General features: G+C 43.6%; 1 protein-coding gene across 1 annotated transcript in view; it reads right to left on the bottom strand.

The window, feature by feature from the left end:
* Positions 1-11,338: 11,338 nt before the first annotated feature.
* The window catches only part of LOC142312062 (uncharacterized), a 275,265-nt gene continuing 266,004 nt past the window's right edge, over positions 11,339-20,599 (bottom strand). The window contains 1 exon segment of the mRNA XM_075350942.1: positions 11,339-11,717. Coding sequence (XP_075207057.1) covers positions 11,341-11,717 — 377 coding nt within the window. The 3' untranslated portion in view covers positions 11,339-11,340.

Genomic DNA, 20,599 nt, shown 5'->3' on the forward strand with positions numbered 1-20,599 from the left:
CCTAAAAGCCATCTTGCTGCATAGTGGAAATGCACTACCTTCAGTTCCAGTTGGTTATTCAGTTCACATGATACAAACCTATGACAATAAGAAACAGCTGCTGGAGGTGCCCAAAAAATGACCAACATTCGTGTGTTGCTCCTCTTTGGTGACTTAAAGATGGTTGCCCTCTTACTTGGTCTCCAGGGTGCTGAATATCACTACAATAAAAAGAGATTGCCCTCTCTGACATTCACTTCAGCCAGGGAGTAAATATGTCCTGATTCCAGCACTTGTTGATCCTCATAGGATTTTATTACCACCATTCCACCAATTGGGCCTAATGAAGTATGAAGTAATGAAGTATCTCATTGATACATTTCTAAAAGTTGAATGAAGCAATGAAGGAGTCTTTACTGGATTTCAGATTTCTCGGTTTGTTGCAGGGCAAAGAAAAGGCTGCACGGGTGGCTAATATTTTAGGAAACTCAAGTGCAGTTAACTATGAAGAGTTGGTGGAAAATCTCCCCAAAACTTATAATGATCTTGGCTATGACATGTTCTTAAATATTAATTTCTTACATTCGCACCTAGACTGTTGTCCACCAAACTGCGGAGCACTGAAACATATGCTTTAATTATATGTAGCAGTAAAAGGAAAACTATCATAGAAACAAGCGGCAACTAAAAATATTAATGGTCAGATTTGAATTTAGGAGGTCAAGATTATTAAAGGGAACCTGTCACCAGTTTTTTGCCCTATAAGCTGCGGCCACCACCAGTGGGCTCTTGTATACAGAATTTTAACATACTGTATATAAGAGCCCAAACCGCTGTGTAGAACATAAAAAACACTTTATAATACTCATCTAAACTGGTCGCTGTGGTGGATGTGGCTCAAATGGGCGTCTTCGTTCTCCGGTGTCGGCGCCTCCTCTTTCGGCCATCTTCGTCCTCCTTCTGAAGCTTGTGTGCATGACATGTCTATGTTATACACACTCGCCGGTCCTGCGCGTGCGCACTACAATACTTTGATCTGCCGAGGACCTGAATGCCGGCGAGTGTGAATGATGTCGGACGTGTCATGCACCACGGCTCCAGAAGATGGAGGACAAAGATGGCCGAAAGAGGAGGCGCTGGCACCAGAGGACGAGGACGCTCATTTGACCCACATCCACCGCAGCGACCGGTTTAGGTAAGTATTATAAAGTGTTTCTTATGTTCTACATAGCGGTCTGGGCTCTTATATACAGGCATGTTAGAATGCTGTATATAAGAGCCTACTGGTGGTGGCCGCAGCTTATAGGGCAAAAAACTGGTGACAAGTTCCCTTTAAGAAATGGCTCATTTCATAACTGAACCTGAGAACTTTTGAAAATGTATCTCCTATTCTGCAATCAAAATCTAGGTTGCAAACTTTCCTAATTGTGGGATTCAAGTTTCACTTTTGTGACACAAGTCATTTCACTACATGTATAGCAGAAATTCTCTACTTTATTATCACTATTTATAGTTAGAGCACCTTTGGTTCCATGGTGCTGTACATTTGAAAAGGGGTTGCATACAAAATACAAATATAAGTTACAATGAAAACAAACTAACAATGACAGACTGGAACAGATGGGAAAGGACAGTACAGGATAATGGAGGAGGAGACAGAAGGTTGGAGGTTGTTGCAGCTCCGGAGCTGATAAGGAGGCAGCGGGGTCACTGCAGGCTGTAGCTTTCTTGAAGATATGGGTTTTCAAATTCCGTCTGAAAGTTCGAAATGTGCTGGATAATCATATGTGTTGGGGCGCAAAATTCCTGTGGATGGGGGTTACTCAGGAAAAGTATTGGAGGCAATTGGGGGAGGAATGTATGAGTGTAGAAGAAAAAAATCAGTCTTGGGAGGACTGGAGATTGCAGGTGTGAAGATATCAAGAGATTATTTTGGAGATTTATGAGGGAGACAGATTGGGGACGGCTTTGTACGTCAATGTTAGTAGTTTATACGCTGGGGAATTGGGAGCCAATTAAGGGATTTGCAGAGGAGTAGCAAGGAGAGAGGTGGACTAGTTGGGCAGCAGAGTTAGAGATGTACTGGAGACAGCTGGAATATTAATGATAAACCACAAGGAAGGAGGGAGGAGCAGCACAACCTTCCGGTAAGTTAAACGCTAAATTTATTTCAATCCATTAAAAAATTGAGTAATCATCCACAAAATAGTTAAAATTAAAGCGTTTCTGGTGACCTTGTGACCTTCTTCATAGTATGTTTAAAAACAGATTGAACACCATATGTTCTGTCCCCACTTAAAGGCAATGGAAGGTGCGTAGTTGTGAGAGGTTGTGAGAATCTTACCTTCGTTTTTCCTATAGGTGGGGCAGACAGGACCAGAGCGCTCCAGAGTGAAAACATGCACATGCTGAGATGAAACAATGGTGGTTTATTTTGTCCAAAGGTTAGGACATGCAGAGTGCAGTAATCCAAGTACTTGGCATTGTAATTCTCAGTGATGCTTGCCTCTGAAGCTACTACGTGGTCAGAAGACTTTGCTCCTAGTAGCTCCAATCCAATATGGGAAGTTGTTCTCACAAACTCTGCTTTGGAAATGAACATCCCAGGATGTGACGCAAGAGGGTCATCAGACACTCCCATGGGCTGGACAAAAGAAACAGAGGAGCCGAAAGGTCTGACCAGTAGATGGAAGCAGAGACAAGCATGAAAAACATTAAATAACAGTTTTAACTAAGACAAATAGAAACAGCACACTCCCCGTCTGAAATTCACTTTGGGGATTTCACTATTGAGTCCATAATACAACCTGAAAGGAAAGGCATGTTAAATGCAAAAACAAGCTCAATTGAGTCCAAAACAAGAAGGATGGCTCAAAGTTCAGGTCCGGTAGCGTTCATCCTGTAGGGACGCACTCTATGGGCAAAAGCAGAACAAGTTCGTGGATTGGCCTTGCAAAGGTCTTCGTCTCACCTTTCCTAATGACCTTTAGCTCCACCTTCCGAACATTGCCGTCCTGACTAGGCAGTATCCTAGTAATTAGTCCCATAGGCCAGTCAGTCCTTTCTGTGGTCTGATCTTTCATGAGGACTAGGTCTCCTTCCTTGAGGTTCGGCTTGGGATGTCGCCACTTCTTTCTTCCTTGAAGAATGGTGAGGTATTCCTTCCTCCATCGGTTCCAGAAGTAGTCAGCCAAGTATTGAACCCGTTTCCAGTGTTTTTGATAAGTGTTCGCGTGAGCGAACTCTCTGCTGGGCATTACCGCGTTGTCAGTTTTTTGGGTAATGAGAATAGTAGGAGTTAATATGGTTGGTGTTTCTGGATCCATGGTCACCGGCACAAGGGGTCTTGAATTGATAATGGCTGAGACTTCAGCTAAAAGAGTGACTAGAGTCTCATGTGTGAGTCTTGAGGAATTGACGTCCATTAGCATGGAGTTCAAGATGTTGCGTGAAATCCCGATCATCCTCTCCCAGGAGCCTCCCATGTGAGAACTGTAACTGTGATGGGGATTGAAGATCCAGGTGCAACCTTTCTCTGCCAGCTGATCTTGGATAGGTTTGGTGTCGATGTTCAGTTCTCTACATGCACCGACGAAGTTGCTTCCACGGTCAGACCTCAGCTGTTTCACTGGTCCTCTGATGGCAAGGAACCTTCTCAAGGCGTTGATTAGGCTGGAGGTATCCATGGACTCTAACACCTCAATGTGAACGGCTCGAACACTCATGCAGGTGAATAACACAGCCCACCGCTTGCTGTTTGCTTGGCCTCCGCGAGTTCTGCATGTGGACACCATCCATGGTCCGAAAACGTCTAAGCCCACGTAGGTGAAAGGTGGCTCTGTAGAAAGTCTGTCCGTAGGCAAGTCAGACATTTGCTGGTACAGTTGTTTTCCTCTCGCTTTACGACAGTGCACACAATCATGTAGTATTTGTGCTACACGTCTCTTCATTCCAACATTCCAGAGGCCTGCAGACCGTAAAGCACCTTCTGTAATTTGCCTGCCTTGGTGTTCAGTCTTTTCATGGTGGTGTCGGATCAGCAAGACTGTAACATGGTGTTTGTTGGGAATAATGAGAGGATTTTGTTCTGCAACTCCAAGATGAGCCTGGTTCAAACGACCGCCAACTCTCAGTAAGCCGAAACTGTCGATGACTGGGTTTAAATTGGCGAGAGGACTTCTTAATGGAATCTGCTGTTTGTTGTATAAACACTTCCATTCTATGGCGAATTCACTCTGTTGGAGGTGGCGTATTATGAGGGACTCGCTATGGGAGATGTCCTCAGCAGAAAGGGCTTTGTGGCAGACATGCCAGCGATGACAGTCTTTGTTTTTAAGGTCAGTACGACAGCATCTGGCGATATGCACTAACCTAGCGACAGTCCTGACGAGCCTCATCCAGCTGGAGAAACATTCAAAACGTTGGCAACCGAAGTTGGAAGTTTTTTCTGCACTGGTGGCCAGGGTATTGACTTCAGCTCGGACATCTGGATCGTTGTCCGGATCTAGGATGCTGAAGGCTTCCTGGACACCTTCTTCTGACTGTCTCAGCAGGAACTCTGGACCTGTAAGCCAAGAAGAGTTAGCAAAAGAACTTATAGACATAGGTCTAGTTGCGTGATGTGCTGGATTCAGTTCGGTTGGTACAGGTTCTGCTAGGTTGTTGCAGACTTCCTTGTCCATAAAGGCGACGCTGTGTTCTCTCATTTCAGGTTTGCTGCTCATAGAACGCTGAAGAGAGTTAAATCTGGTCTGAGCTTGAGCTCGGTTGTTTGGGAGTCTTACCCTGGTAGATCGGAAGGGTAATGGAGAGACCCAATGGTTGGTTTTGTCTTTAGAAAACTCACAGTCCATTATTCCGATGAATTCTCTGTCCTCTACTGACAAGGCTACTTTATCGTCGTCCTTGGTTGTGAGAAAGACTGATCTTCCCAAGTTGTCGATATGCAGAGAAGAAGCGATGTCAGGTAGCTGCATTGTGTCTGGAGACTTCTCTTTCACTCCATAGTGATGAGGACATGGCTTTAAGCAGGTTGTGCGCCCATCTCCATGCACATAAGTCTTGAAGGAATCAATTTCTGATCGATCAACGCACACATTTCCTATGACTACCCATCCCAAGTCCAGTCTCTGGGCGTATGGTGCATAGTCAGGCCCATTACACTGCTGTCGCACCTTGTGTACCCTTAGATTGTCTCTGCCGAGCAGGAGTAGAATCTCTGCGTTATTGTCCAGAGGTGGGATAACACTAGCGAGGTGTCTTAGGTGTGGTTGATGAAATGCAGCTTCTGGGGTAGGAATTTCATTCCTGTGGCTGGGTATTTGGTCACATTCAACGAGCGTTGGTAGAGGTATTTCAGTCTTCCCATTGATAGGAGAAGCAATGAATCCCTGGGCTCTTCTGCCGCTAGTCTCTATGCGACCCGAGCAGGTGTTCAAGGTGTAGGGTTCTGATGGTCCATTAATTCCGAAGGCTTCAAAGAATTTGGTTCCTGCTAGGGACCGGTTGCTTTGGTCGTCTATGATGGCATACACCTTCATTGCCTTTTCTGGATGTCCCTCGGGATAAACCTTGATGAGGCATATTCGGGCACAACATTTCTGTGTTTGGCCCTCTCCACATACCTCTGAGCATGAGCAGGAGACGGCTGTGGTGGTGTCAGTCTGATTCTTGGGCTCCCCGCCATGACTTGGAGTGGGAGTGGTGGTGACTGCAGCCGGTGTGTCTCTAGCTAGCTGGGTTGGGTGCATGGCTGAAACGTGTTTTTCACTATGACACTCCTCACACTTGACGATGGATTTACAGTCCTTGGCCATGTGCTCAAGTGATGCGCAGCATTTGAAACAGATCCCAAGCTCTGTGAGGACTTTCTTGCGCTCCTGTAGGGTTTTGGATCTAAACCCTCTGCACTTGTTCAGTGAATGCGGTTTTTTATGGATGGGACATTCTTGATTGAAAGACTTATCTCGTGATGAGATGGTGTTCTGTTTATCTGTGCGTGCTGCAGGTGGTGGTAGCTCAGTCTTCCTAACACTCACAGTGTTCTTAATGTCTCTGCGTTTGTGTATGGCACCTTCATACCTTGATGATGATGTTGCAGCTGCCGAAGTGTTGAACTCTAGGAAGTCGAGGCTGGGGTCGTTCCTCATCTGGGCCTGCTCGTCGATGAACTTGCAGAACTGAATAAATGGGGGAAAGGTGACGTCATTCATTCTTTTGTACCTTGAGACTAACGTTGCCCATTTCTCCTGCAGACTGTATGGCAGCTTCACCACGATTGGGTTCACTCCATGGGCTGTATCCAGGTAGCACAGCCCAGACAGACGAGGGTCTCTTTTGGCGAGCTCCAGCTCCATGAGCAGATCACTTAGGTCTTGAAGCTTGTGGACTTCTTTAAGGTTGATCTTTGAGATGTCCTGCAGTCTCTTGAATAGGGCTTTCTCTATTGCTTCTGCGCTGCCAAAGGTGCGTTCCAGTCTCTGCCATGCAGCAGCGAGACCTGCTTCTGCTTGTCCCACATAGACGGTTCTGAGGCTCTTGATACGGTTTGTAGAGCCTGGGCCCAACCACTTGATCAGGAGGTTGAGCTCCTGTTCCGCAGTGAAGTTGAGATTGGCGATGGCTGCCTTGAAAGTTGCTTTCCAGGCCCTGTAGCTCTCTGCACGATCATCGAATTTCGTGAGACTAGTGTTGATTAGCTCTCTGCTCACCATGAACCTGGCAAACTCAGACATATCTGATTTCTCACCACTTGTTGCCACGACGACTCGTGATGCCCCTGGGGCGTATGGGCTGCCTGGCGTGAATGGATGAGATGTTCCTGGGTAAAATGACGTTTCTGCAGGGTTGAGCTGTGGTTTAGCCTCTGTAGATTCTGATGACCGCTGCTTGAGCTGTGGAAGTGGGTCAGGAAACACTTGGTTGCCATCTTGCTGTGGTGGCTGTGTTTGAGAGGGCACCTCTTGGTGACTGTTATTAATTTGCTCGGGTGCTTTAGGTGGCACTGGCACTGGTAGATGTAAGTTGGAGGTTTCGGTGTTGTCGGCTTGGACGGTACTGCAAACCGGGGTTGCTACAGGTAACTGATTCAGTACATAGTCTCTTGTGCGATCAACTGGATTGTCTGCTTCCAGTGGTGGCGAGTCAGCTGGATCAGGACCTTGGATCAATGCTTGCTCAAGTAGTCTCACTTTAGCTAGCGCAACTTCCTCTTCCATCTGTGACCGAAGAATCTTTATCCGAGCCTCCGCTTCTGCCCTTTTGGCTTCCGCTTTAGCAACTTCTGCTTTTGCAAGGGCTTCTGCTTCTGCCCTTTTGGCTTCTTCCTCTACTTCTCTTTCTGTGAAGGAACGTCTCACCTTGGATTCCTCTGCTCTTATGCGGGCCTCTAGTATCCTGTCGCTCAGGGCTGAGCTTCTTGAGGATGATGACCCGGATGACCGAGAGGAATGTCTAGATGAGGTTGATCGGTGTGATCTGGTTTCTTGCTGGTGAGAGATACGGTGTTCGGCCTTGTCTATGGCATCTTGCACCTTGGCATCTCTTTCCTTGTTTACCTCTTCTGCCTTGCTCAGGTCTGAAAGAGCTTCATCAATTTTAGAGTCTTTTAGAAAGGTAATGTACCTTGTTGACAGTCTCTTGTATCTTTCATGAGCTGTGTTCAGCCGTTCCAGAGCGGCTTGTAAGCATGTGGCATCACCTGATGAGGATTCAAATCTTGACATGTGATAGGTGACTCGTTCCCACTGTTCTTCCAGGTGTTCACATAGCTCATCTTTCATAGTGTGATAGTTTTCAGTGGCCTTTATCGTGGGTTTGGAAGAGCGCTTTGGTCGGACAACTTGGTCTGCTGAAAGCGTGGGCTCTGCCTCCTGGGCTTCATAATGGACAGTATCAGATTGTATTTGCTGTTTCAGCAGTGGGGGACTGTCCAAGGTCTTTTTCAGCCATTTTGATTTAAGGTGTACTGTCTCTTTAAGAAACTTGACTTCTGAATAGGGGTCCAAAAATCGTTGTGCAGCTCTGCAAGGACTCCCTGATTAGATTCCCAAGGTGTCTTTAGTAAAACTTGGGGTTCGCAGTGCAGTGATGTGCAGTAATGGGGTATAATGTACTGCAAGTCTATAGAAGGCGTATAGCAGGAGAGAAACAGCAGGTGCATAAACTATCCCTTTACAATGCAAGCAGAGGTGACACAGGACGTGGCAGATGGGAGAGCTTCCCCTTAGGCTTGTCCAGGCATGCACTGTGCAAGCAGACTAGTGCACAAGGCTTGTTGCTAGGCAGATTAAATGGGAAGTTACAGGGCTCTTAGGGATCTGTAGCTGGGGTATTGAGCTCTTAAGCAGCCTTCTGACTGTTCTGTCCCCACTTAAAGGCGATGGAAGGTGCGTAGTTGTGAGAGGTTGTGAGAATCTTACCTTCGTTTTTCCTATAGGTGGGGCAGACAGGACCAGAGCGCTCCAGAGTGAAACATGCACATGCTGAGATGAAACAATGGTGGTTTATTTTCTCCAAAGGTTAGGACATGCAGAGTGCAGTAATCCAAGTACTTGGCATTGTAATTCTCAGTGATGCTTGCCTCTGAAGCTACTATGTGGTCAGAAGACTTTGCTCCTAGTAGCTCCAATCCAATATGGGAAGTTGTTCTCACAAACTCTGCTTTGGAAATGAACATCCCAGGATGTGATGCAAGAGGGTCATCAGACACTCCTATGGGCTGGACAAAAGAAACAGAGGAGCCGAAAGGTCTGACCAGTAGATGGCAGCAGAGACAAGCATGAAAAACATTAAATAACAGTTTTAACTAAGACAAATAGAAACAGCACACCATACATATGACAATCACAGGAAGGGACAAATCGGAGGACAGGACTGAACAAAAAATCATGTGCAGTAAGACAGATTACATACAAACAAAACTATGCGTTTTTTTTTAAATATAAAAAAACATATCATATGTAGACATCCATATTGATAATATATTTGATAGATCTATAGAAGGTCATTTTTGAATTTCATGCCTTGTGGAAACTTAGTATCTAGTGTAAGGATCCCAAAGGCTTCCATGGTAGTTATGTGTTTTTGCCAACCACCGAAAACTAAAGTGAGCAAGATCGCCATTGTGTGCATTTACAAAATGTTTTACAGCTCCAGAATATGAGCTGTCTCACTGCACATGATGTGTTGTTCAGTCCTGTGAAATAGCTAAAACCAATGTGTTTCTGGCAAGATCGCCAAAAACGCGTTAGTTGTATCTATTTCGTGGATGATGGCTCCATTTGTTAATGGAATTAAATAAATTTAGCTTTTAACTTACTGGATGGTTGTGTGCTGTACTTCTTCTCCCTCCTTCCTCATGGTTTACCCTGCTGCACTAAACAAGCACAGGACTTGGGCTGAATAAATAACATGTATAGTTATGTATTAAATTGGTAGAAAACTAGGTAAACCTGCCACTGAAAAGGACTTAGGTGTATGTGTGGACGGCAAACTCAACTTTAGTGACCAGTGCCAGGCAGCTGCTGCCAAGGCTAATATAATCAGGTATACATTAACATAGTTTTGCCTCTATACAAGTCACTAGTGCAACCACACGTGCAGAGAAGAGCAACCAAGGTCATTAATGGACAAAATTAACTGCAATATCAAGACAGGTTATCAAAATTGGGGTAATTTCGTTTAAAAAAAAAAAAAAAAAAAGCTTAGGGGTGATCTTATTACAATGTACAAACATGATGGGACAGTACAGGTATATTTCTAATGAGTTATTTATGCCTAAGCCTACAATGATAAGAAGGGAACATCCTCTAAGTCTATAGAAAAGAAAGTTTCTCCATCATCACAGACAGATTCTTTACTGTAAGAGCAGTGAAACTATGGAACTCTATGCCACTTAATGTGGTAATGATTGAGTCACGAAAATGTACAAATGCGTTTTTTGAAAAATATAATATTATAGGTTATGGGTAGAGAGAAGCGGACCTGTGGAAGTTCAGGTTCTGCCGGACTTTAGATAAGGTTGGAAGTCAGTGATTGGGCAGTTCAGCTCTCCGCCCACATACAGCCAGCCATAAACAGATCACTTCCGGGGGAGGGTTTTGTTTTTTTTTCCTCCTGTGCACACTACTAGTAGGCCGAGCACAAAGTGTACCAGAGCACAGCGATGCTTGCGAGAGTGGTTCGCATACATAAAGCATCCGAACTCCGAACTCCAACACTGATTTTTCGGTAAAGTCTGTGTTCGGTAGAAACACCGAACTTTAAAGTTTGAGTCCGCTCATCCTTAGTTATGGGCATTAGCTTCTGGGGCAATTAGCCTGATTGGCATATTTAGAGTCGGGAAGTAAAATTTCTTCTATGGGCAATCGGCATCTGGCTCGTGAAGTTTTGCTTTTCTGTGCATCAACACGTTAGATTATAGGTTGAACTCAATGGACTTGTGTCTTCTTTCAACCTTAAGGCTAAATTCCCACAATGAGTGTTTAGTGAGTTTTTGATGTTGCAGCATTTCTGCACCTATTAAGAGATTTTTTTCACATACATTTTTATCTTATTTTTTTCTGCTGCCATTTTTGTCCACTTTTGGTATATCAGGTTTTAAGAAAAATAAATAAATAAATAAATAAATAATACTTGATTTTGGATACTTTCCACTAATTGGCTTTGATAACACGATCGATAAAATCATGGCCAGTTATTATGTATCTCAAGGGCATTTCCACTGTGGAAACACACTAAAAAGGCATGAGCATTTTCTACCTGTGGATTTTCCTTCTCTCATTCAAGTCTAGATATGAGCGAAACCATGAAAGTTCCATTCGGCAGGGTGCAGCCAAACTGTACCTCCATGTGTTCGGACTTGGCCAGAACCCCAACCCAAGTTAAATTTCCAATCAGTGAGTCTCTGCTCACATACAGCCAGCCATAAATAGAACACTAGCAGGGGAGTGTGGGTGGGTTTTTTGTTTAGTTTTTTGGGGGGTTGTACACTACATCTGATCATACTGTTGTTACCCCCAGTGCGAGCCGTTCAAACACTGTAAGCGGCTCGCACTGGGCTGAGCACAGCGATGCTCGCGCAAGTGGTCAGAATACGTAAAGCATCCAAACTCTGTTTTTGTTGTTTGTTTGTTTTTTTTTAAGTCAAATCGCTGATTTCTATTCACGTCTAATGGGAAAATATGCAATTAGAACAGATTTAAAAAATGCACTGTAGATTAGTTTACATTGTGTAAAAATATATAGAAATCCAATACGCTTTGCTGGATCTGTAAGACTGGATTTTTTTTGCAGTACAAAAACGGAGAGTGAAAAAAGCACCAAATATTCATTGTAGGAACTTAGCATAAAACTATGAAACTATAACAAGTTAGGATGGCCGTGAAAACTTTTAGCACATTCTGAACATGAAAATGACTTCTCCCATAAGTGAATTCTCTGATGTTTAACAAGTTTGTCTTTCGCTGCAAAACATTTCCCACATTCTGAACATGAAAATGGTTTCTCCCCTGTGTGATTTCTCTCATGTGTGATCAGGGTTGATTTCCTTGTAAAACATTTCCCACAAAATGAACATGAATATGGCTTCTCCCCTGTGTGAATTCTTTGATGTTGAACAAGTTTGGATTTCTCTGCAAAGCATTTTCCACATTCTGAACATGAAAATGGTTTCTCCCCTGTGTGAGTTCTTTCATGTGTAACAAGAGTGGATTTCCTTGTAAAACATTTCCCACATTCTGAACATGCATATGACTTCTTTCTTTTGTGAGCTCTTTGATGTTCACTGTCCTTTCTGCTGTTGTTGTTTTCCTTAACAGTCTGTACTGAAGGAAGGAGCTGTTGAAAAGAATCACATGATAGACTTTTGCTGTGTAGGACTGGAGATATATCTGGGATAATGGCATTTTCTGCGTATGCATCTGGTGTGATACCATAATGATCTCCAGCAAAATCTGTAAATATCACATGGCCCTCTGAGCTCCTGGTACAGCCATCTGCCAAGAATAAAATAGATTTTATTACTTTTAAAACTGAAAGTTTATTAACCCTCGTAGATTTTGCACTACTGATATTTACTTGTTCCTGACCTGCATACTGCCTTACACAACCATCTGCTTGACTCCTGTATATAAATCAATTCTTAGTGTGAAAATAAGATGAGTGAATAGCGCTAACCGTTTCCATCTACCCAATGAATTTTATTGTCAAGTTTCGTTGGGTCATAATACATGTAGCAAACAACTGTCATCTTAAAACATAAAAAATACCTGAATGGTCACTAAGGATGAGCAAACCCAAATAGTAAAGGGACTGCTATTTTTAGGCTGGGAAGGGCCAAATAATCATGGGCCTTTCCAGTCAGATAATACCAGCCCAAAGCTCTCTGCTTTACCTTGGCTAGTTATGAAAAATAGGAGGACCCCACACTGTTTTTGTTTTAAATTATGTAAATAAATATTAAAAAAAAAAAAATATGGCGTGGGATGCCCCGTATTTTTGATAACCAGCCAAGGTAAAGCAGACAGCTGAGGGTTGCAGCCTGCAGCTGTTTGCTTTATCTGCACTGGTTATCAAAATTTGGTTCTTTTTTTTTCTTTGTTTAATTTATTCCATATCTGCTTGTTTTCAGTGATTTGCCCCCTTTTTGCTTCCATTCGCTGTCCCCTAACCATTACTATGACTATTTTACAGCATCAAAGTTCGGGTTCCTATTGACTTATATGGGTTCAGAGTCAAGATATGGTTAAGTCCAGGTCCCGAAACAAACTTTTAACTTAAGTATGGCCAAACCAGCAAATCTGAACTTCCACAAATCTGCTCATACCAGGTAACTACGCTTCCAACATAAATAAATTTTATTAAATCCCAATGTGCTTAACCGCTTACTAACATATGATATTTCATATATGTTGGCTCTCTGTCTTTGATACAGGCTCATGTACTGACCCCGCATCTTTGCCGGCGGATGATTGTAATGTTATTCAGCCATCATCTGCCTCTAACAACCACGAGAAGAGCATTGCTCCACTCATGGCTGTTAAAAAATTAAATGCTTGTGTCAGTCTTAAGCCTGCTTTACACCTTATGATCCAGCATACGATATCGTATGCGATCGTAACCGCCCCCATCGTATGTGCGGCACGTTCAATTTGTTGAATGTGCCGCATAAACGATTAACCCCCGTCACGCGTACTTACCCATACGACCTCGCTGTGGGCGGCGAACGTCCACTTCCTGGAGTGGGAGGGACGTTCAGCGTCACAGCGACGGCACACGTCAGCCGGCCAATAGAAGCGGAGGGGCGGAGCTGAGCGGGACATAAACATCCCGCCCACCTTCTTCCTTCCGCATTGCTGGCCGGGAGCCGCAGGACGCAAGTAAGATCTGTTCATCGTTCCTGGGGTGTCACACACTGCGATGTGTGCTACCCCGGGTACGATGAACAATCTGACGTTCAATTCTAGAGAAATGAATGATGTGAATGCGATGAACGTTTTACCGTTCAAATCGCAATCGCACGTACCTGTCACACACTGCAATGTACCTTACAATGCCGGATGTGCGTCACTTACGACGTGACCCCGCCGACACATCGTAAGATATATTGCAGCGTGTACAGAGGGCTTAAGAAAGCAGCATTTACGGCATGTGTCCTGAGAACGCACAATTCTGAATACCTATCGAGTGCTGCGAATAGGTTGCCATGATGGCTAGGGGTCTACTTAAGACCTTCATGCCCATCATGACGGTACCCCTATGAAAGCCAGCCTATAGTGTACCTGAATATAATATAGAATTGGTAAGATAAATGCAGGTTCGGGTCCCTTCGGAAAACTACAAAATACAGTTAAAAAGTTTTAAAAAATCTGAATGAAAAAAATAATAAAGTTGATTTACCCCCTTCCCCTATTAAAAATAAACAAATTAAAAAAAATAAAAGTTCGATGAAAATATAAAATTAATTAACCCAATTGGAAAAACGCTGTAATAAGAGAAAAAAAAATTAAATCTATTTTTTCAGCTGCTGCAAAAATATGCAATACAACATTGTTTCTATGCAAACATGATAAAAATAAAAATGTCATCCCAGAGCACCAATAATAAAGCTCTTTGATAGTTAAGTCGACCTAAAATGAAAAAGATACTGGTCACAGAAAATGGAGACACAAGCTATTTTTTTCTAGAACTTTCCCATTTTTTTCCACCACTTAAATAAAAACATGGATGTGCCACTTCTGGAGCGGCTGCAAATTGCTATTTTTAGGCTCAGGAGGAAGCAATAACCATGGACCTCCCCAGCCTGAGAATACCAGCCCTCAGCTGCCTGCTTCATCCTGGCTGGGAATCAAGATTGAGGAATTAGGAGTCCACTCCAGTTTTTTTTAATTATTTATTTAAATAATTTTAAAAGAGCAGCATGGGGTCCATCATAATTTGATACACAGCCAAGTTAATGCACACAACAGAGGATGCAGTCTCAAGTTGTCTGCTTTATCTGCATTGGGTATCAAAATAAGGGGGACCCTGCACCATTTTTTCCAATTATCTATTTATTTTTATACTCCACTTCGGGGACCAGACAGCTAGTGTGAGGGCAGCCAATCACAGACGTTTGCAATGACAGTGAGTGGGGAAGCCGCTAATGTTCATAAGCTTTAATGAGCAAATCCGGCAGCAGTGTGACAGTCGCGCGGAAACTTAGTAATTATTATTGCCCTGATTTAAAGCCCCATTTTGATACCTTTTTCATTTTTTTAAATTTTTATTCTGGTGGCTAAACCCAAATAGTAAAACGGACATCCTTGAAAAGTCCAGCTTTTGGAGTCCATACATGCACACTAGGTGTCTGGTAAGGACCCCGAACTTTACAGTTTGAGTTCGCCCATCACTATTCTTCATGATACACTGTTGTTTTGGAACATGGTTTTCAGCACCACTATACATTTTGTGATGCCATCCTCATTTATTTCTCTTGAGTAGAATTGTGACTGCTCTGCACTTGATGGTCACTACTCACCTGTGCAGTTATCTGTAGGAATCTCCTCTTTACACCACTCATCACCCCTCACATATGTCTCTGTAGTATTAATATGGGTCAGATCTTCACCCTGAAACAAATATTGTAAAAGTCACAGAGAGATGGAGAATTAATAAAATGACCAGACATGACAGGATTAGTTATCATATAGTTGCAGGTCTCTAGTATACGTCCAAACTAATTGTAACCAGCAGTCTCCATAACCAGAAAATTGTGAGAAGATCCAAACAACATCTAAGATCTACAATTAGCTTTAATCCTGCCATCTTGTCTTGGGTGTGCTGTTGTTTAAGATTACTAGCTTCTGTGTGAATTATTGGTGACTCAAGGAGGTCTTCGCGACTAATCCTTCTTGGGAACCAACACTACACTGGCAGCCCATCAGCTATGGGAAGAACTATGATCACCATATTCAACATGTCATCGATCTCAGCCTTCATCATTGCCAACACTGGAGGTGTCACCTGGTAGGCAGGTTGTCTGAGTGGAGTGGCTCCCCTGTGTTCAAATGATGCTGGACCAGGGGTGTTCGACTAGGCCGAGTCGTGAAAGGGGGTCCATATGTTCCGAGTGGGTTTCTTAACTGCTGCTTCTGAGATGGACCAAGCTGGTCCCTTGATGGGACATCCATTATCCCCATTCCCCTTTTAGAGTCCAGCTATAAGACTGGGATCTGGTCCATATCTAGGTCATCTAAAGGGGGACAACAAAGTGCTAAGTTGGGGACCTCCCTTTTCTCATAAGCTTATAGTCTATTGACATGGTAGGTCCGTTCACAAACACCTGCTTGATCCAGGGCCACAGTGTAGTCAGTATTAATGCATTTCCTGGTAATGGTGAATGGACCCGCTCACATGGCTTGTAGCATGTTTTTGCTCACCGGTACTAGTAGTAGAACCTTCTGTCCACAGCCAAATTATCGGAGTGCGGCAGTAGGGTTGTAACATCATTGTTTCCAGAGCTACTTCTACATTATCATTGGCTAAGGCCATGAGGTACCTCATCTTCTCCCTTGGATTTTTTATATAATCCAGCATGGGAAACTCTTCTGTGGGTAAATGCCCTGCCAATTCTCATGTACCAGCTCATACTTTTCGGCTGTATTGGAAGAGGAATATCCCAGTAGAATCTTGTGGCACCTCCTGGTAGGCGAAGAGGAGTTGCTACATGTTTTTCACATAGTCTCCCCCTCGGATTTCACATACCAGCTTTTAGAAATATTAGCCCTGACTCTATCCCCGATAACCCTAACTTATTAGAAGTCTAATTATATGTGGATTCAAACTGAAACTGATCCACCATAAACAGGTCACTTGAGTTAATGCTGTAGTAAAGGGTCACGTATATAAATTTACAAACAGAGAAGCTCTAGTATCCCTGGGGTGTCTAATAAATTGGTTATTCAGTGTATAATACTGGTGTATAAAATAGGTCTGAACACAAGACCTTCACAGCCTTCTACACATCATAGAGGAAATTTCATGAAACCTTCTCCCCATCTACCTGATAATCTTCATAAACATTGAGATTCTCTTGTTTACAGTCCTGTGGAAGAAGAGGACAGGGACATCTCTCTGGTGTTGTATTCTTACTGGATACAGCTGTAGGAAACACATACAAGGACTGAATTCATTTACAGATAATTATAGGCCGTGTGTATTTAGTCCAGTCTATTACCTGGTGATGTGAGGGACTGGGGAACTTCCATCATGACATCCTTGTATAGATCTTGGTGTTCTTCTAAATATTCCCACTCATCCATGGAGAAATAGACGGTGACATCATGACACCTTATAGGAACCTGAAACATATAATGAAACAGTCATCACCCCGATCCCTTCATAGCGTTACTGTATAACGTCCCAGCATTCCCAGCAGTGTCACCTCTCCAGTCATCAGCTCAATCATCTTGTAGGTGAGTTCTAGGATCTTCTGATCATTGATGTCCTCATGGATCAGGGGGTGAGTTGGAGGCCCCGTGATTGGGCTCTGGGGTCTTCCCCATCCCTTAGACACAGGGTCCTGACAGCGATCACTAGAGGTCTTCACTACTGTGTAATCCTGGTTATAGAGAGACACATTAATAAATCTCACTCCAGACATTTCCAGAGTCCTCACCCCTCCAGTTCTGTCCATCTGTTATTCCCATGGATAAGAATGATGTAATGTGACGTCATCAGAATCTCTCACCTCTCCAGTAAGCCGGAAGAGGATCTCTAGGGTGATGTGTAATATCCTCTCCACCATCTTGTCCCTGTCTTTACTCATTCTTAATGGGTCAATCAGGAAAATTCTCTTATATAGATCTCCACTGAGAGGATCCGATATCGTAGATACCTGAATGGGAAGGAGTCAATGTAACATAATAATGAAAAAAAAATTATACAGTGCTAACATATTAAAAGGAGTTTACAATTAAGTAGGGATAGGTATAGACAATACAAAGTAACATAGTTCATCAGGTAGGAGGACCCTGGTATCAAGCTTACAATCTATATGAAAATAGGGGGGCACAAAATCGGTAAAAAGTGCTTGGTCTGTAAGTTCAAGCAATCATTATAATAAATAGGGTATCAGCTAGTATCTGTCAAAATGCAGTTACCACATGCATGTCGGGTGTGGATACAGATGAATAGGATGGAGAAGATTCTAATTCAAATGCATAAAGAAGGCTCAGAGAGTTAAGTTTATTGAAAAGAAACAAAATAAACATACAAATCTGGCATAGAATAAAAAGGAGACAAAAGAAAATACAGTATGTCAATAATAAGACAATGCAAAAGAAGATTAAACATTTTTGTAAACCAACAAAACTGGGAGAGCCATCCAGAACCCCCCTCCCCCTCCTCTAGGGGATGCACAGAGAAAAAAGAACCCTTATGACAAAACCTTACATTACTCAAGCCTAACAGGTACTCTGCCAGTAATAAGCTCCCTCATATACCAATCCATAAACTGGAAACAATCATGAACCGCTTGGCGCGTAGACAGCGGTTGGACATTAATAAAGGAAGTCCAAGTAAGAAAGAAGCGTTTAGTGAGTTTCTTTGTTGAGTAAGGACTCTATCCAGTCCATCTTGAAGAGGTAGGCCACTTTTGTACTAATCAAACAAAGAGTAGGGACTGCGTCCTGCGCCCAAAGGTGTAGCATATTTTTGCGACTGGCCGCCGTCCAAATGAATAAAGTGCAGCGCTGATGGGCAGGAAGCTTACCCAGCTGGTCCTGCGGAAAAATATTGAAGATGGCCCACTCAGGAGACAAAGAAATGGAAAGATCAAAAGGTATTAGTAAGGTGTTGTAAGAGTGCACTCCAGACCTCCTGTATCTTTGTGCAACCTCATAGGCAGTGAAAAATGTCTTCCGATGAGTGTATGCATTTAGGGCAGGGATGGAAACCAGATGGGGACATTTTAGATTTAATAGCTGGGGAAATATATGCTCTATGAAAAATAATGTGCGCCATGATTTTCTACCTATCATATGGTAACATGGATATAATACGCAGTGTGGCTTCCAAGAGAACCTTTACCGGAAAGTTGGTTAGCGGAGACACCCATTTCCTCGGGCATGGCAAAAAGTCAGACCACTGGATACAAGGCTTAAAAAAAACTTATAAATGAGATTCAAGGCGTAAAGGCTACTTTACACGCTGCGATATCGGTCCCGATATCGCTAGCGTGGGTACCCGCCCCCATCTGTTGTGCGACACGGGCAAATCGCTGCCCGTGCCGCACAACATCGCGCAGACCCGTCACACATACCTGCCCGGCGATGTCGCTGTGACCGGTGAACCTCCTCCTTTCTAAGGGGGCGGTCCGTGCGGCGTCACAGCGACGTCACTGAGCGGCCGCCCAATAGAAGCGGAGGGGCGGAGATGAGTGGCCGGAGCATCCCGCCCACCTCCTTCGTTCCTCATAGCGGCCGGGAGGCAGGTAAGGAGAGGTTCCTCGTTCTCGCGGCGTCACACATAGCGATGTGTGCTGCCGCAGGAGCGACGAACTACATCGTTACTGCTGCAGTAACGATAATTGAGAATGGACCCCCATGTCACCGATGAGCGATTTTGCACGTTTTTGCAACGATGCAAAATCGCTCATCGGTGTCACACGCAGCAACATCGCTAATGCAGCCGGATGTGCGTCACAAATTCCGTGACCCCAACGACTCCGCATTAGCGATGTCGCAGCGTATAAAGCCCCCTTAAGTCCCTAGGTGGGCTTTAATGGAAATTAAATTTAAGGGGTGCTCTGTAACGTCTTCTGGGATAGCCCGTAACACCGAGTTTACATAATGCCTAATCTGGACGTAAGTAAAGTTATCGCCCACCAGTACTTGATGCTTGAGGGCAATGTCCTCTGAAGTAAGAGGACGTTGTTTATCTGACAACAGATCACAGTCTAAACGACAGCCATTATTCCCAAGCACACGGTAAATAGGAGATGGCCTACCCTGCAAAAAGTAGGTATTAGCCCAGAAAGGAAGAAGGACTGAGGTGAAAGGGTCAAGTCCACCAACCCAAAACAACTGACCATAGTAAGGGGTTCTCTTTAACCGCTATGGGAACATCAACTGGTCGTAAATGGAGCAAAGCCGGGAGACTAAAAGGTCCAAACCTAGCCTCTATTAGAGTATTAGTGAAGCAGATGGAAGCACTGATCCAATCCAGAGAGCATCAAAAGAACGCCGCTATATTGTAAAGGCGTACATTCAGAAAATTAAGGCCACCCAAAGATTTTGTTTGTTGCAGCTTAAAAATGCTAATTCTGGAACCTCATTCTGAACCCCAAATAAATTGACGGAAGACCTTTGTTAGAAGCTGGTCATCAGCTTTAGAAAGCAAAACCAGCAATGTTTGCAAGAGAACAAGAAGTTTGGGGAAAGAAATCATTTTAGTAAGATGGGCCTTACCTGCACAGGACAGTTTAAGGGATTTCCAGAATTGAATTTCCTGAACAATTGTGGAGATGAGAGGGCGGACATTCAATTTATAGATATAATGGGGATTTAAGGGCAGGTCTACTCCAAGATAAGGCAGGGAATCTCCCTTCCACTGAAAGGGAAAGGGGAACTGCCACCATTTCAGAGTAGTTTTAAAAATTGCCAAAGCGTGAGATTTAATGAAATTTATGCGAAACCCCGAGACTGCGCCAAACTCACTGAAGGCATTCATTATAGAAGGAATGGACTCCTTAGGGTTGGCTATGATAAGTAAAATATCATCCGCAAACAATAATGTTTTAAGTGTGTGGTGGCCAACCTCAATGCCCCCAAAGGAAGAGATAATTTCCAGGTATCTCTTCAGAGAGTCGAGGGCAATGTTGAATAGTAAGGGTGATAGGGGATAGCCTTGTCTCGTGCCTCTCAGAATGGGAAAGGAGGCTGACTTTACGCCATTGAGCCAATTCGAGGTTTGGGGATTATAGAAATTGTACGCACAAAGTTATAGAAGGTAAAGCCAAATCTATACTTAAGAGTTGATATAAGGTGAGACTATGATACTCGATCAAAAGCTTTATCAGCGTCAAGGCTGACCAGTATATTTTGCTTGGCCCTAGATGGACAACTATGTGTGATGGCAG

The sequence above is a fragment of the Anomaloglossus baeobatrachus genome, chromosome 5 (genome assembly GCF_048569485.1).
Source record: "Anomaloglossus baeobatrachus isolate aAnoBae1 chromosome 5, aAnoBae1.hap1, whole genome shotgun sequence".
Taxonomy (NCBI): domain Eukaryota; kingdom Metazoa; phylum Chordata; class Amphibia; order Anura; family Aromobatidae; genus Anomaloglossus; species Anomaloglossus baeobatrachus.